General features: G+C 36.3%; 1 protein-coding gene across 1 annotated transcript in view; it reads left to right on the plus strand.

Moving 5' to 3' along the window:
• Window positions 1-19,342, plus strand: part of Tex11 (testis expressed 11) — a 252,258-nt gene that overhangs the window by 50,728 nt on the left and 182,188 nt on the right. The window contains exon 7 of the mRNA XM_048797231.1: window positions 18,630-18,715. Coding sequence (XP_048653188.1) covers window positions 18,630-18,715 — 86 coding nt within the window. The remainder of the gene's footprint in view (window positions 1-18,629; window positions 18,716-19,342) is intronic.

Below are 19,342 nucleotides of genomic sequence, written 5' to 3' on the forward strand. Positions count from 1 at the left end.
TAGAAAATGGCGGGGCTGGGGATGTGGCTCAAGTGGTAACGTGCTCGCCTGGCATACGTAGGGCGCTGGGTTCGATCCTCAGCACCACATAAAAATAAAATAAAGATGTTTAAAAAAAAAAAAGAAAATGGCTCCTGTGGTTTATTTAAGGGGGTATACCAAAGGCAGGGATAAGTTTTCAGGGTGAAATATTTTTTAAAATATCTTTATTTTATTTATTTATTTTTATGTGGTGCTGAGGATCAAACCCAGGGCCTTGCATGTGCTAAGTGAGCGCTCTACCGCTGAACCACAACCCCAGTCCCTCAGGGTGAAATCTTATTTCTTGATGTCTTACAGTCAGCAGGTTGATTGGCATCTTGCCATATCACACCCATCTCAGAGGGGCTGTGTGGCTACAGCAGGTCACCTCATCTCCAGTGCTGTGTGGGCCCAGGCAGAGCAGACTAGGGCCCCCAGTGTTTCTGAACAGTCAACCAGAGGAACTACCCACTGGAAGTTCCCAGACACCAGATTATCCTATTCACTAGGCTGCAATGCACAATATAGTCCACACACAGCCCGTGGATGGCTCTCAACACTTCCACCTATTTAGTTAGACTTATTTCTAAGTATTTTCTTTTATTTTTTAAGGTTATTATGCATGGAATAGTTTTCTTTATTTCTTTCTTGGCAGATTCATTATTGGAGTGTAAGAAAGCTATTGATCTTGTATTTGCTTCATTGCTGAGTTTATTTATTGGATCTAGAAGTCTTTTTTTTATTTTTTAGTTGTAGTTGGACATAATACCTTTATTTTATTTATTTATTTTTATGTGATGCTGAGGATCGAACCCAGGGTCTCGCACATGCTAGGCAAGCGCTCTACCACTGAGCCACAACCCCAGCCCCTAGAAGTCTTCTTCTAGAGTTATTTGGGTCCTCTACGTATTGAATTATGTTATCAGAAAGTAAGGTATTTTGACTTCTTCTTTTCCTATTTTTTCCTTTTAATTTTCTTCTCTTGCCTCATTGTTGTGCCTAGAGTTTCAAGAACTTTATTGAATAGGAGTGGTAAGAATGGATATCTTTGTCTTTTCCCTGATTTTATAGGAAATGATTTTAGTTTTTCTCCATTCAGTATTATGTTGGCTTTGGTTTTGTCATATATTGCCTTTATGGTATTGATGTAAGTTCCTTCCATCCCTAATTTCTCCAGTGATTTTAAAGAGAATTGGTGCTAAATTTTGTCAAAAGGGTTTTTCTCCATCTATTGAGATGATCATGTGATTTTTGTCCTTGATTCTATTTATGTGATTAATTACATTTATTGATTTATGGATATTGAACCACCTTGTATTCCTGGGATGAATCTAACATGATCATGGTGTGCATTCTTCTTAATGTGTTTTTGAATGTGGTTTGTTAATATTTTATTGAGGATTTTTGCATTTACATTTATCAGAGACATTAGTCTTTAGTTTTCTTTGATGTGTCTTTATCTGGTTTAGTATCAGGATGATACTGAATTCATAGAATGAGCTTGAGAGTGTTCCTTCTCTCTCTGTTTCATGATATAGTTTGAAGAGGGTTGGCATTAGCTTTTTTAAGATAAATGATGATGGAGTAGAGGAAAGCTGAAGTTTCCAGTTTCTCTGTGACTTGAGATTCAGGTAGCAAGAATACTGCTTCCCAGTGAGGTGTATGACAGGGAATTCACTGAATCTCAATATCAGAATCATAGAGATAGAAATTTGGATACTTTGAACATAAGACAGGAAAGAATACCTCAGAATCCAGCCAATAAGGGCACAGTGTCATTTTACCGTGGAAGGGAGAGGCAGCCGAAACAACAATACTGAATTTCTGAATAAAATTTGGTACTGTCAAACCTGTAGAATAGAGGAGAAATCATAACTTGAGTGACCCACAGCCAGTGCAGTGAGCTAATATGTGAGGGGTGCTCCACACTTCATGTTTGGAGAGCAGAGAGCTGATATGGGGTGCCAACTTGAGGCAGTAGTGGATTTCTGATTTGTCTTTATATGGCAGGAGCCAGAGAGTTTATAACAAGCATTAGTTAACTCTCCTTCCATGCTCCTGCCATGAGATCTAGAGTCCTCTAGGCAGGACACAACTGAGGCAGACACAGGGGAATGTGCAGGGGTGGGGTGATGTCTTAGGCTGGGGATACATAGCAGAGTGCTTTTCACTTTCCCTTTGGATTTGACACCTTGTGGGATTAGCTGGAGATATCCCAGAACCTGGACAGTTGGACATTCATGCTCAGAATCTGATCCTTGAACGACCACATTTGTGGGCAGTTGGGTATATGAGAAGAGTGGAAAATTGGTCTCTTTGCCTCAAGAATGGAATCCTCAGGTCACCGCCCCCCCCCCTCCAGCAGAGATTGGCATCTGCCCGTCAATAGGTTGGTTGGAGCTATTCTTTCTATAGCCAATACTTCACAACAAAGCTGGAAATGTCGGTCAGAACCAAACATCAGCTACTTGAACTTCACGTTTAGAAATCTGTATCAGCCCTGCCGTGGGAGGGCATTTATGTAGTTGAATGGACAAAATTCCAAACAGCTTTGGATCCAGGCCACTCCAGCTGACAGCTTAGTGAGCAACTCAAAGATTAACATCCCCAAGCCTTTCTCTCTCTAAGGGGTGCACCACTCAAGAATAAATGGAAATATTTCCTTCCTTCCTTCCTTATTCCTCTCTCTCTCTCTCNCTCTCTCTCTCTCCCTCCCTCCCCTTGCCTTCCTTCCTTCCTCTCTTTCTTTTCTCCTTTTTCCATTAAGCTGTGAATATATGTATGTATGGGTGTGTATATTCTATTTGTGTTGATTTTCCCCCTTCTTTTTACCTCCTTTTTGTTTTTATTTTTTAAATTTTTCTTTCTTTAGCTAGTTATTATTTTACCTTGTATTGACCTTAGAAGACTAAGTATTTTTAAATGTGTTTTGACTTGACATTTTCTTTATTTCAGCTCTTGTGGTTATTACTTCTCTCCTCTCTTCCCTCTAAATATACTGTGATTACTGCCACCATCATTCATGTTGTTGCAGTTATTAGTACTGGGGAGGGTATAGTTGACACCCTCAATTTAATGCTAGATCTAGTTCATGACTGTTTGTTCTTTTTCCTCTTGTTAAGTGCTGATATCACTGTTCTTCTTTTTGTAGTAATTATGGGTGTACATGCCATGATAGGCCCTGGGCACTTATTCTAATGCTATATATTGATCACTGCATTTTAGCTGTTGTTTGTTTCCCTCTTTTTTGGAGATTGACTGGGAATTGACTTGTAGGAACATTATGAGTTAACAGGGTAGAGACTCCATAGTTGAATTACATTCACAACTCAGCAAAGTGACAGGGCATTTTCCTCCATACTCAGACTAATCTTGCTCAAGCTTCAACAGTACCTTAACACAGAATAAGTAAGACAAAAATCCCAAATCAACAACTAAGCCTTAAATAAGAATGACTAGAGAGGGACATCAGGACCCATACTTGGGCATCTAATAGCAAAATCAGAGAAAGATCCTAAAACGAAGGCATAAAAACCCCACAGTGTCACAGCAGCTCTACAAGAGTTAGTTACTCAACATTTTTGCCATGGTAAACTAAGAGGCATTAATGGTAGAAGCTAACATTTGATTATGCTAAACCTGTGTGTTGAAGCTAAAAGATACCAGAAACACAGGACTTATTACAAAAGAGACAACTACATACCAAAGGACATCCTCATAAAAGAGGAAAAGGAATCCATCTCGACAGATGTGCAAATCTAAGAACTCTGAAAATATGAGGAAACGGGCAAACAAATATCTGTCCAAAAGTTGCAGTTGCCTAAAAAAGGAACACACAGACATGGAAAGGAATGAACTTTTAGAGAAAGACTTTGAAAACTTGATCATTAAAATAATTAATGAGCTAAAAGAAAATATAAGAAATAAGAAATGAATTAAGAAATAATTACAGAAGGTCAAAGACCATTTCAATAAAGAAATAGAGATTCTGCAAATAAACCAAACAGAACTCCTGGAAATGAAAAACACAATAAATTAAATTTAAAAATTCACCTGAAAGTATCATCAAAAACTAGATTGTGTAGGAAACACAACCTCAATCCTCAAATATAGGGTATTTGAGCTGGAACACTTGGAAAATAAAGAAAAAAAAGACCATGAAGAATTCTGGTACAACATTACAAAGCTATACTTAGGTGTCATTGGGATAGAAGAGGACATTCAAATACAAGGTAATGAAATCAATAACTTTTTCAGTGAAATAATAATTCAAAAATTTCAAAACCTTAAGAATAAGATGGACATCCTTATACGGGTTACATGTAGAACTCCAAATAGACAAGATCAAAAAAGAGCTTCTTCAAGGCACATCATAATCAAAATGGGAGAGTAAGGATAAAATTTTAGAAGTCACAAGAGAAATATATCAGATCACATATAGAGGTAGACCAATGAGATTCACTTCAGATTTCTCAATTTAGACACTCTTGGAATGAGATTAGTCAAGCTCTGAAAGAAAACAATTGCCAGACAAGGTTGCTATATCCAGAAAATCTCTCATTCAGAATTGAAACAAAAATAAAACTTTCCATGATAAGAAAAAACTCAAAGAATTCATGAACACTAAACCTACACTACAGAAAACACTTATAAGAGAGAGCTGCACAAAGAACTCAAAAACAAACCCCACAGTTCTCAAATTGGTGAAGCTCTCTAAAAGCAATTAAGCAAATGAAATATAAAAACATATTAAATCCATGAAGCAAACAAAAAATGACAGGAAATAAACATCTCTCCATAATAACTGCAAATATAAGTGGTCTGAATTCTTCAATTAAAAGATACAAACTGGCGAAATTGAATAAAAAACAAGACCCAGCCATGTGCTGCTTCCAAGGGACTCACAGGCAAAGATAACCACAGACTGAAAGTAAAAGGATGGAAAAAGGTCTTTCATGCAAATGAAGTTTGAAAGCAAGCAGAAGTAGCTATTCTCATTTCTGGCAAAGGAGATTTCAAGCAAAAAAATAATGAGAAGTCACAAAGAAAGCCATTAAATATTGTGGAAGGAAACAATCCAACAGGAAGATATATAGATAGTAAATATTTATGCCCTAAATATTGATGCACACTTATTAACTGCAAGTCCTAGATAGACCCCAGTACAATAATATTTCGTCATTTAAAGATGCCCCTCTCAAAGAGACTCAAATCATCCAGACACAAAATCAATAAAGACACTTTTGACCTAAATAATACTATAAATCAAATAGACCTAACCCACATCCATAGAATATCTCACCCGACAACAGCTGAGTATACTTTCTTCTCAGTAGCTCATGGAACCTTCTCCATTATAGACCATGTTTTAGGACACAAAACACGTCTTAGCAAATACAAAAAAAATGATATTATCCTGTGCATCTTATCAGATCATAGTGAATGATTATGTAATTACAAGTCAGTAGCCAGAAAACTTATAGAAAAGACATGAAGATTGAACAATAGCCTTTTAAATGTGGAATGGATTGTTAAAGAATTGAGAGGCAAAAATTTTAAAAATCCTAGAATCAAACAATAACAATGATACAACATACCCAAATCTCTGGAACATTATGAAGGTGGCACTAATAGGAAAGTTTATAGCTTTGAGTATTCACATTAAAAATAGAGCAAGATTCTGATAGAGAACCTAATACTGGTGTTGGGTTATAGCTCAGTGGTAGAGCACTTGCCTCTCAAGTGTGAGGCACTGAATTCATCCTCAGCACCACATAAAAATAAATAAATAATAAATATATCGTGTCAATCTACAACTGAAAATATTAAAAAACAAATAACCTAATGCTACATCATAAGGGTCTAGAAAAGCAGGAAGAAACTAATTTCAAAACCAGTAGAAGAGGGGGATGGGGTTGTGGCTTAGCAGTAGAGTGCTCGCCTAGCACGTGCAAGGCCCTGGGTTCGATTCTCAGCACCACATAAAAATAAATAAATGAAGTAAAGGTATTGTGTCCAACTACAACTGAAAAATAAATATTAAAAAAAAACAGTAGAAGAGAGGAAATAATTAAGATCAGAGATGAAATTAATAGAGAATAAAAATTGCAAAGGATCAGTGAAACAAAGAATTAGTTATTTGAAAATATAAACAAGATTGATAATACTCTTCCCTTTTTACACATATGCTCTATGACCTTGAGCTGAGTGTGCCCAGATATGTATGATATCCCTCCTTTTTGAACTATGACCTCAAACTGAGCATACTCAGAAATGTACACCTTAAACTAAGTATATTCTGAAATGTGTTCATTCTTAATGTGCTTTTCTATATTGCATATGTATAGGTTTCCTAAATAAAATTCCCATGCTTGCTTTCTTTTTCTTTTCCTTTGTTTTTTTGGGGGGGGATTGGTTTATTTCACTTAGCATGATAGTCTCCAGATCCATCCATTTACTGGTGAATGTCATAAAGTCATTCATGTTTTCTTTAGGGAAACCATTGCTTTGAAAATAAACTAATGATGGGCTGTGGCTGTGGCTTAGTGGTACAGCACTTGCCTAACACATGCGAGGCTCTGGGTTCGATTCTCAGCACCACATAAAAATAAAAAACTAAAATAAAGGTATTGTGTCCAACTACAACTAAAAAACTAAATAAATATTTTTAAAAAGGAAAAGAAAATAACTTAATGTTATCCTTACATGCTCCATTCTTTTATCTCCTGCTTGCACTTTCTGGCTTTACACTCACAGAGAGGCAAACCCATGTGTTCAGTTGCATTTGGAGCATTTATACCATTGACATTTGAGGTGATTATTAGTATAATTGGTTAATATCTGCCATATTTGTTACTATTTTGTTTTTGTTGCTCTGACTCCTTGTTTCTATTTTTTTTCAACTCTTTTTCTGCCTTTAATGGTTCAAATTGAGCATTTTGTGTGATTTCATTTTATCATCTCAGCACATCAGTTATAGTATGTGTGTGTGTGTGTGTGTGTGTGTATGTATGTGTGTGTGTGTTTGTCTGTGTTAGTCAGTCACTAGGGAATGAACCCAAGGCTTATGCTTGCTAGGCAAATGCTTTACCATTTAGCTACTTCCACAGTACTGTTTTTATTTTTAATTTTGAGAAAGGGTCTTGCTGACTTGTTAAGGCTGGTCTTGAATTTGCAGTCCTCCTGCCTTAGCTTCCTGTGAGGCAGTCTTGGCTCAGCTGTACTCCTTAATTTGTTTATTGGTTTCCCTAGAATTTGCAATATACACCAATCCAAATCAACTTTCAAGTAACACAATACTACTTGACTAGTAGTATGAGAACTTTATAACAAAATAGCTGTGAAGCTGGAGGTGTGGCTCAGTGGTAGAGTACTTGCTAGCATGTGTGAGGCTCTGGGTTTGATCCCAAGCACTGCAAAAACACATCTGAATTCCTCATTCCTATTCTTTGTATCATTGCTGACATTCATTTCACTTATATGTAAATAAACAGACAAACAAACAAATAAATAAAATTTATATATTTCACTTACACATAAACATATACAATATATATTTATTTGTGCTGTATCATCATTGACTTCTATTGATTATCTTATGTAAATTGAGATTTTCAAAGGTCTTTATACATAATTTTTGAATTCTAGTTTAAAAAAATTTCTTTTGGTACTGGGAATTGTTTGAACCCAGGGGCGCTTAACCACTGAGCTGCATCCCCAGTCCTTTTTTATGTTTTATTTTGAGACAAGGTCTTGCTAAGTTGCTTAGGGCCTTGCTAAGTTGCTGAGGCTGGCTATGAACTTGCAATCCTCCTGCCTTAGCCTCCTGAGCCACTGTGATTACAGGTATGTGTCACCACACCTCGCTGAATTCTAGATAATTTTATGTTTTTAGTTTCTGGGCTTTGTTTAAACTTTATTTAAATGTTAATATTTTTATTTCAACTGGCAATCAGCCTGGTCAGATTCAAACCACGTTTTTCAACTGGTCTTCTGTGGGATATGATTCCACAGTTTTGCAGTGCTCTTTTTATTTTCCTGTGGTGCTAAGGATTGAACCCATAGTCTCATATATGCTAGGCAAGCAGTCTACAATTGAACTACACCTCTAAGCCCCTGCAATGTCCTTTAGAATATGGAACGCTCATTGGTGAGTCTGGTACCTGGCAGAGGTTTATCCATTAGCTCAGTTATGAAACTCTTTGATAATGCAAATTGGATCAGCTCTCTAGTTGCATAGGTTGTGGAATTATCCCAGGACTTTATTATCAACTGAGCTACCTTCTCTGTTTGATCTTCTTGGTAATTTTGAGACCCCTTGAGATACCCCTTTCAGTCTTATAGCCAGTAACCATCCATATCTGCAGTTACACTATGATTGGGACCAAGCAGTGGTAAGACAGTGACAGAGGGAAAAAAAAGCAAGAGTTTTATCCATCCTCATGGAAGTGCTACTGCACTGAATGGAGAGTAAGGTTTCTCTCCCTCAAAGTGTTAATGTACAGCAGTTTTTTTCTTGGTTCTTTCAAAATTCTCTTGTCTTTGACTTTTGATGATTTAATACAATGTGTCTCAGTGTTTGCTACCACAAGACGGGGTCAAGCAGGTCTCTCCAGAAACAGAGGAGACCTGTATTTAGACCTTCCAATCTCTTAGACACATCACAAAAAAGAATTTAAATGTGTGTCAGGTTTTAGCCAAATGAAGAGTTTTATCAGAAAGTGAAAGGTAAAGGTATGCATCCTCATGGCAGAATATGGGCTATCTCAACAGAGACACACTGCCCAGGCTTAAAGTCAGTTGTTTTTTTTATTAGGATGCATAAGTAGGTGGAATAAGTGAGATCCAAAGGGACTAGACTTCCCCCAGGATTGGAAAATATTGAACAAGATCATGTTTCCCCATTAGGGGGTCTGATCTGCCATATGGGTGTCAGCTTATATCAATGTCCCTGGTGGTTGATTGGTTGATCTGGTAATTGGGCCATCCAATCAAAGGTTAGCCCCTAGCTACCAAGATTAATGGTTACTTTCTATTAAAGTCTTGTTCCTGCTTTGCTACCTTCCAGAAAACTTATAGAGAATTGAAAAGTTAACAAGTAATTGTGGGTTGTTTAGTGTCCTCACATATTTTGGTCCCTTTTTGATCCTTAGGCTTCTTTTTTCTGGGTCATGAGTTGTTCACAAGTCACTTGTTTTACATTCCAACAGGGATAGTTCCCCTTTAGAGACTGAGTTTTTTTCTCTGTATCCCTAAATTTCTGTATCATGTTGACCTATTTATATTCAACCATTTTGGTATCCTTTGGGTGTTTTGAATTTGGATGTATGTTTCCTTCTTTAGATTTGGGAAATTTTTAGTCAATATTTCTTTAAATAAGTTATTTGCATCTATCTTTTTTCCTTCTGAGACTTCCATAATGCATGTATCAGTTTGCTTAATTGTGTCCCTTCAACCATGTAGGTGTTCTTCATTCTTTTTCTTTTTTTCCCTACTCTGACTGAATAATCAAATGCCCATACCACTGTCTTCAGATTCACTGACACTTTCTTCTTCTTGACCTAGTCTCCTTTTAAAACTCTATTTCATATTCCAGTTTAGCCATTGCATTCTTCAGCTCCAGAATTAGTTGGGTTGTGTGTATGTGTGTGTGTGCATGTGTGGTGCTTGGGTTGAACCCAGGACCATGCACATGACCAGCCATCCTAATTTGGTTCTTAATGATTTCTATTTCTTTATAGAACTTCAGGATTTGTTCATGTATTACTTTTCAGATTTCCTTGAGCTGTGTTCTCTTGTGCTTTGCTGAGCATCTTTCAAATAATTAATTTGAATTCTTCATCAGGCAATTTATAGATCTCCAAATCTGTGAAATTGTTTTTGGTGTCATGCTTCACCAATTTTTTTTATGTTCTTTGTACTATTTTGTTGGTGTCTGAACATTTAAAGTAATTACTTCTTAACTGGCCATGGTGGCACATAGCTATAATCTCAGCTATTTGGAAGGCAGAGGCAGGAGGATTGTGAGTTCAAGGCCAGCCTGGGAAACTGTGTGATTCCTTGTCTCAAAAGAAATAATAAAAAAGGGCTGGGGGTATAGCTTAGTGGCAGAGTGCCCCTGGCTTCAATCTCCAATATTGCCAAACAAATAGTCACCTCTTGTAGAGTTTATAGACTAACATTTGAGGGAACAACTTTTACTTTCAGATATGTGAAGGTGTCAGGGATGTGTGGTGATGCCAGTGTCAGGGGTTGTGTTGTGGCACCAGCTCTAGAGGGCATGTACTGTCATTGGCTGAATGGAGGCAGTGTAACTGCCTCCAGGGAGGTACAGTGGTATGGGCTTTGGATATCTCTAATAGCTGACATTCATCTTGCAAGGCTGCAGTTTTCCTCATGGTGAGGGCATACCTTTAGGTATTGAGCTGTCTTGGCCTGGAGGATGGGGTGATGCAGATAAAAATGAAACTATTCTTTCTACCCTTTTCTATGAAGTTATTCTCAAGTTTTGTGATCCAGTATGTTGTTTCACTTCTTAATTGGACTTGGAAGCTCTCTTGGAGTATTTTTTTCCCCCTGTGGATAGCTGATAAGTCCTTGCTTTTGTGGAGGAGTGAGGATTTGGATCTCCTAGTCAGCTTTCTGAAGTCACCTAACTTTTGTTTGGTTTTCACAGTTACCATTACTTTTGAGCACTTCTTTCTTTTCTGGTACAATTAAGTAGCCTCATTTCATGCTTTCCTGCTCAAGCCATAGAATTAGATACTTTTTTCAGGACCCTTTACTACTTTCATGGAAAATCTTTATGGAGAAGCCAGAATCTAGGTATTAGGTATGCTTATTGCTTTTAGGGTGTTACTTCTCTTGGGCCGTCTCAGTGGAAAGAGCATATGCATACATAGATATACACACATTCACATTCTTCTATCACATTTATCTATAACATCTATCATATGTCTCTCTATCTTTATCCAATATACTGAAAATTATTATCTTTGATATTACTTTTGTGGTGCTGGGAATTGAACCTAGAGCCTGTGTATGCTGGGCATATGCTTTACCACTGAGCTACATCCCTAGTCCCCTGTTCTGAAAGTCATGATACTTTCTATTTCCAGACCAACAAAAAAGTGTTCATTCTAGTTTTTTCCCTTTCCCATACTTCTAATTCTCTTCTTTAGTAGCAAAAAGCCTGGTTCCAATTATTTTTAATATAGTTGTGTATATAATCATTCCTCTTGTATATTATTAATGTCACATCTTGTCTTCCACCGTCTGCACTGTGAGGATGCTCTCTTCTCCCTGATTATGTTCTAGCTCTTCATTTTAGGCCTCTTTCACCAGGTGGTTAGCTTCCTCACCCTGCTCTGAATTCCCAAACCAGATCATTGTTTCATGTCAACATGCTCTCACCCTGAAGACTTTATATTCTTGTGTACTGGATGGATGGATAATATTTTCTTATGCAAGAATGATAGCATGGAATCTTAATCAGAGAGACTACTCATTCCTCAGAGTCTCTGTTTTCTGGAAAATTATAGAACTATAGAAAGAAACTTCTAAAATACTTATAATTCAAGGGGCTACTCTACGGGAAGACAAAGTACACAAAAACTGTATAGTAGACATAGGTAATTTGACATTAAGATGACTTTAAATCATTTTGAGATGATTTTATAAAGTCTTAAGAACAAGAAGCCAAATTCTAAAGCAAGTTAAACTCCATTAGTTTTATTTTAAAGTAAATGTATGCCATAGAACCCCCCTTGATGCTTGATGGGGGTGCTGTGAAGTCAAACAATGAAATGGTTAGAAATAATGGTTCAGTGTCCAGCTTCTGTAAGTACATGGCACATATAAATTATCCAGGCTAACTGAGACATAGCAAAGTTTTGTTGAATAGAACTTTCTTGTTTAGTAAGAGAGAATTCTTCCATTTTGAGCATTTATATAAATCTTTTGGCATATATTTATGTTTGTAAGGAGAGCGCAAAGACTTGTTGATATTTGAGACTTTTATAAATATTAAGACAGTGTTAGTGATCTGTGTACAGCATTGTAGTGAGAGCTCATCACTTAGTATGGCAAGTTGTGACACTTCACTGCTCTGAAAGATTAGTTTCCTGATCTGTAAAATGAGTGTTTGACAGCATGATCTCAAAGGTCCTTTCAGTGCAAAAATTTCTAGCTCTCAATTTATAGAATCCCTGGTTCATAGCCCAGAGGTTGTGTGTCTATGTGTGTATTTTTTTATTGCAACGATCTCTGTTGGTAGTGTATTTACTTAAATTTTTACCTCTTTCTCCTCAAAGTTTGGAGCTTTAATTTTATTTTGATTGGTTAGGTTGTGTGCTTTGGCTTGCTTTTATGCTTCATTTTTATCTTTCATTTCCTCTAGAATTTATCTTCAGTGTAGAGTTTTACTTCATTGTGAAACTTTTATTGACACAATGAAAATGGCCAGTTAGTTTCTGAAATCCTTTGAAGTAATTCATTCAAGGTTCAGCTAGATTTAGTTGCTGCTCTGTAGGGGCGGAGAGCTTCTAAATGAGGTCTATTCTGCCTAATTTGTATTATAACTCTTTAACTCTCTTTTATCTATATAAATTTACCATTTTGCAAGCAAATATTTGAAAAATAATATGTAAGATTTTATACTTTTCTTTCTGTAGTAAAATCCAATTCCATGGCACATGAATGAATTACTCTTCTGGAAGTAAAATACAGTTTTCAGCCTGTTCCGGGTAGCAGGCACATAATTGCTTTCTCTGACCCTTCCTATCCACTGCTTTTTGTATCTGGGAGAGCACAACTCACTTAAGGTATCTATTTCATTCCAAACTCAAATTCATTTGAGCCTTAAAAAAGACTCATTAGAATATTTGTAATGGTATGTTCCATTAAATTTTAAGTGAGCTATATAATTTTAAACTAAATGCCAATAGTGTATTGAAAGCTTGGCTAGACTTGTTTGTGCTCTTGGCTGCTATGAAGCTGTATAGCCATTAGAACATTAATGCTTCTAACAAATATCAAAGTTTAATTTTAGCTCAGGCTATCATTATTATTCTTAAACGTGCAGTTTACTTTTTATGCCTACTTGTTCATGTAGTGTTAATTTTTTATCAGTGTATTTACGTATATAGTTTAAGGAGAAAAGTAACTCTACAATTCTTGTTAAACAATCCCCAGTGATGCTTTCTTTTTGTTTGGTTTGGTTTTCTCTTCCTTCCCTTTCCTTTTTGTTTCTCTGTTCAGTTTTTACCACCTTCCTGTGAGTTAGATGAACATTTTTAGAACTACATTTTGATTTATCTTTATTATTTTGGGGTGCTTTTCTCATAGGGACAGAAGTCATAGTGGATTTAGGTCCCACCCTAATTCAGTGACCTTTTCTTGATTGTGTTACCTTATTTACAAATAAGGTCACATTCATTGTTTCTAGGTAAACATGCATTTTTAAGGGAAGATTATATAGTTCAATGCATTCTATTTTTATAATGTTATTATATTTTTATACCTTTATTTTATTTATGTATTTTATGTGGTGCTGAGGATTGAACTAAGGGCCATACACATGCTAGGCAAGGGCTCTACCACTGAGCTACAATCACAGCCCCTCAATGCATTCTTAAGAGGGTAAGTCCTTCCATTTTGTTGTTCTTCAGCATTATGTTAGCAGTTCTTGGCCCTTTCCTTTTCCATACTCATTTTAGATATAGCTTGTCAAGAATGGTGAAAAACTCAGTTGGGAGGCTGGGGTTATAGCTCAGTGGTAGAGTGTTTGCCTAGCACGTGTGAGGCACTGGGTTCAATTCTCAGCACCACATATAAATAAAGGTCCATCAACAACTAATAAATATATTAAAAAAACTCAATTGACTCAATTGGGTATTGATTCAAATGGCAGTGAATTTTTAGATTCACTGTTTTATTTATTCTTTTTAGATATACATGACAGAGTATATGTTGACATTATGCATACATGGAATATATCTTATTCTAATTAGGATCCCATTTTTGTTGTTGTATATGATGTGGAGATTCAGATTCACTATCTTTATAATATTAAAACTTCATATCCATTAATAGATATGAATTCATATAAAGTTTGTAAATGTCCTTCAGTATAGTTTTATAATTTTTCTTTATAAAAATACTTCATATCCAATTGCCATTGTAAAACATTTTAAAGATTATGTTTTTAAACTATCACTGGTATATAAAGAATGCAGTCTCTATTAACACTTACTTACATAACCTTACTTCACTGTTTTCACCGTTAGGACCTTTGGTAACTATACTTCTGCTCCTATTGCTCAGTCTGGGTCTTTTTAATCCAATAAAATTTGTCTCTTCCAGATTACAACAATTCCATGTTGAGAGAACGGCAACACAGGAATATCAACCCATCCTGCAACTGAGACCAGTGTTTCTCTCCTTTAGAATAGTCAGGATGAGACTTTTGATCCCTGGCTAGGGATCATCTATGGGTCATCTCCCTTTGCCAGCCTGTAATAGTCATAGAATACGGATCTTCATCTCTCACCAACCTTTAAAGATTAAGGGATCAAAGTCTGCCCCCTATGAGATAGGGATTTAGAATAAGGAGAGAGAAATATAGAATCTTAAGGGAAACACTCTCAAGCCATTAAGATGTGGAAAACATAGTTGCAAACCTTGACCCACACCCTTGGCCCATGCCCTTGTAAAATGAGGGAAATACTCAAGTGCAGGAAAACTGGCTTAAAATTGTACAGCTCCACTCTGAATTCATCTCCAGTCCAGTCCCTGATACAGCCCTTCTATAAATATGGGACCCCCATCCCAAGTCAGGGCTGCTTCTTACTCTTGAGAGAGCCCACATTCTTCCTTGAATGTATATCTACCTTCCTAAATAAACCTCTATACATGCCTTAAAAAAAGAATGCAATCTCTTTAAAAGGTTTATTTAATACCTAAAAATCTCTCTGAGCTCTCTTATTAATTTTAATAACTTAATAATTTTAATAATTTTATAGAATCTCTTGGATTATTTACATTTACTTGTTTTTTAAAAATATTTTGTTTTAGTTGGACACAATACCTTTATTTTATTTTTATGTGATGCTGAGGATCGAACCCAGGGCCTCGCATGTGCTAGGCAAGTGCTCTACCACTGAGCCACAAAGCCACAACTCCAGTCCCACATTTACTTGTTTTTACTGTCCCTTTTTCATTGGCCCTGTTTCTCTCTCTCTCTCTCTCTCTCTCTCTCTCTCATTTTTTGGTACTGGGGATTGAACTCAGGGGCACTCGACCCCTGAGCTACATCCCCGGCCCTATTGCCCTATTTTGTATTTTATTTAGAGACAGGGTCTCACTGAGTAGCTTAGCAACTTGCATTTTCTGAGGCTGGCTTTGAACTCACTATCCTCCTGCCTCAGCCTCCCCTGCCACTGGAATTATAGGTGTGCATCACCACGCCCAGCTATCTCTTTCAGAGTATAAAATTACTAGAGGATTGAGATCTCTCTTTAATATCTTTGTAAAGTACATGAATATTGAATTGTATATCAAACAACATGAAAAGTGACACTTGAATAATATTAAGGTAAAGAAAACTATCTTGGGCAGTGTTAGAGGTAGTAAAGGGAAAACCAGATGTAGAGAGAAAAAAGGGCTGAATTAGAGGATTCAGGATGATGTATAACAGAATTATGCCTTTGTCAGGATGGGACTACCAATGAAGGGTTATACATTGAGAATTAAGAGTTTGTATTTTATCTGGAAGGTGGTTGATAGAACTATACTATTATGAAAGTCATGCTTTTAATTCTAAAGGTCAATGCAATTATTTAGAGTGTATGTTTTCGATGGGTTTAAGGGTTAGACAAGGGACCTGACAATTTAGAGCAGGAAATCTTATAATGAGAGGAAACAATCCAGTAAAGGTTGAAGAGAAGCTAATAGAGTGTTATTCACTTAAAAGGAATTAATGAATTAAATAAACCAACTCTTTTTTTTCCTGAGACATCCTTCCTGTATCCCAAAACTAGATTAGGAATCATTTTATTGTAAGGTGTTGGTATTTAGGCAGAAGGTAATGCTCTATTATTAATCAGAGGCAGAGAGAAAAATATTTGGAAATTGGATATGTATGTTTGTATTTTAGAGCACCATGAGAAATAACTAAGGAGCTATGTGGATTATTACTGAGATATCTGAAGATTAGAGACAAATGAGTAAGGGAGGGGCTGAAAAGCAAACGTTTTAAAGCTAGGCAATTATCACTTAATTATTTCTACACTGTTATAATTGAATAAAATATAAAAATACATTATCTATAAATGTTTAAAAGACAACAAAATCAGAAGGGAAAATAGCCTGGAAACTTGGGGCTGAAAAATAATAGGTTTGCTTTTTCTGGATTTTAAAAACCTAATTTACAAAATAAGTTTCAGAAAATGAAGCTATTTAGTTAATTAAAAATAAAAAACCTTGTATTGAACTGAAATTTTGGTTATCAAACTCATTTGTATCAGCAATAACAGATTTAGTTCATTTTCCTCTATATAGTCTCATCTTGGCATTTTAAAGTAAAATGGAGCTGTCATAAGTTGAAGCTGTCATTTCCAGGCCAGTTGATGTAGCAATGACTCAAGTTTCTGGATATATCATGTATCCTGGAGTTCTCATACGTCCCTTTGTATAAGACTAGTAGTATGCAGTAGATTTACAGATCTGCTTTCTTAGTGATGCTTTTGTTGTATTTTCTGGCAAAGTAAGATGTTAGCATTCCATGGAAGGCTAGACTGACTTTCCATCCTTCCTTCTACTTTATTTTTGCAGTGCTGGGAATTGAACCCAAGGCCTACTGCATGGACAACATATTTCTTTCTTTTTTTTAAGAGAGAGAGAGAGAGAGAGAGAGAGAGAGAGAGAGAGAATTTTAATATTTATTTTTTAGTTTTCGGAGGATGCAACATCTTTGTGTGTGGTGCTGAGGATCGAACCCGAGCCGCACGCATGCCAGGGGAGCGCGCTACAGCTTGAGCCACATCCCCAGCCCCAACAACATATTTCTTTAAACAAATGTTTTTATTAACCTTTTTACTTCAATATCCCATTAAAAATGTTTCAGAAGGACAGAGATTTTTATCCTTTTTGTTCCATGATCTAACTATAATTCCTAGATTAATACTTACTAGATAGGAGATGCTTGGTAAATAGTTGTTACTGAAAGAATAAATGAATGGAGCAGTATTAGTAGTAAAAGCATTTTTTTAGTCATTGTATTAAAAAAATTAGTACTGGGCTGGGGATATAGCTCAGTTGGTAGAATGCTTGCCTCGCATCCACAAGGCCCTGGTTTCAATCCCCGGCACCACACACACACACACACACATTGGTACATGTCTTTTGAGAGATTTTTTTTTTTAAGTTAGCTTTTTTGCCACTGCCACCAAAGACCTGACAAGAACAATTAGAGGAGGAAAAGTTTATTTGGAGGCTCATAGTTTCAGTAGATAGATGGCCAACTCCATTGCTCTGGGCACAAACCATGGCAGAAGACTGTGGCGGAGGAAAGCAGCGAGGAACAGGGCAGAGAGGGAGACTACCCTCACCACTGACAGAATATATACCCCAAAGGCATTTCCGCAATGATCTACCTCCACACCCTACCTGCCTATAGTTATCATCTAGTTAATTCCTATCAGAGGAAGGATTAGGTCACTGATTAGGTTAAGGATATCATAACCCAAACATTTACCTCTTTCTTACATTGTCTCACACATGAGCTTTCAGGAAACACCTCATATTCTAAACCATAACACTTTTAGTCTTTTATAGTTTTATTGTTATAAGTTTATTATTATTTTGTATTCTTTTCTCCCCTAGGAAGTAGCATTTAATATGAGTACACTTGAAGGTATTGTGAGAGTAGAGACAAATACTGAGGAAGTTGAATAAAGGCTCAGTACACATAAATGTTCATCAAAAATTTTATTTTCCATTTTCTCTGTGTAAATTTAGTTGTAGGCCTCTGCAAGTGGGTGTGAGCTGCATTATTCCAGCATAGCTACATAGTTGGCCGGCCCTGTTTGAACCTATGCGAACTGGGGCATATAATAAGTTAAATTGTTTTTTTAATATTTATTTTTAGTTGTAGTTGGACACAATACCTTTATTTTATTTATTTATTTTTATGTGGTGCTGAGGATCAAACCTGGGCCGCATGCATGCCAGGCGAGCGCGCTACCGCTTGAGCCACATCCCCAGTCCTAACTTTTGTCTTTGAGTCTACTTCCTACTTAACGCCTTTTCCTAGATCTGGCAACCCAAATCAATGTTTTAGCCTGTTGTTTTGCTGTGCAGTGATTGGATTTCTCCATTGAAGTTACAAAGTATGTTTCACATTCTACTACTAATCTATTGTAATTTTTAACTTGAATGTTTTGTAGTTTTCTTTATATAAATTGACAGGTTTTGATAAGGAAGTTTATTTTGATGTACAGAATGCATTGTGGACATGTTTTAAAGACATTGAGCAGCTGTTGATACTTATTTTTAACTTTAAGGAAATCATGAATCTGACATGTTATTATTATTTTTTTTTTTTACTACAGACAGGATATCTTCATGTTCTCTGTTACAACTTCGGAGTAGAAACCCACAAGCATAATAAATATCAAGAAAGTTCTTTCTGGCTTAGGTAATGTAAACAAAAAAAGAATGTAAATTTAGGAAATTATAATACAGGTCTGCTAATATTTAATCTAGCATATTTTGGCAGTTTAAACCTTTTCTGACTTTGAAAGCCAACATTTTATTTTATTTTATTATTATTTTTTTTTAATTTATTTATTTTAGTTTTCGGCAGACACAACATCTTTGTTTGTATGCGGTGCTGAGGATCGAACCCGGGCCGCATGCATGCCAGGCGAGCACGCTACCGCTTGAGCCACATCCCCAGCCCTGAAAGCCAACATTTTAATTTATTTACTCCTTTAACATGTATTGGTTTTTTTTATTCTTACATGTTGCCAGTTGATATAAAAATAAAGATGAATTCCCTTCTTAATATATTGTAAGAGCATTAATTCCCCTCTATTTCTCCTTTGTCTCTTCATCAGGAGTATGAAAATTTGTGTTGAATTTGTTGATTTTGCTTTGGTACTTTTTTTTTTTTTGCATCAGGGATTGAACCCAGGGACATTTAACCACTGAGCCATTTTTCTGTATTTTATTAGGGCCTTGCTAAGTTGTTGAGGCTGGCTTTGAACTTGTGATCTCCCTGTTTCAGCTGCCCAAGCTTCTAGAATTACAGTTGTGCACCCCG

The sequence above is a fragment of the Marmota marmota genome, unplaced genomic scaffold, assembly GCF_001458135.2.
Source record: "Marmota marmota marmota unplaced genomic scaffold, marMar, whole genome shotgun sequence".
Lineage (NCBI taxonomy): Eukaryota > Metazoa > Chordata > Mammalia > Rodentia > Sciuridae > Marmota > Marmota marmota.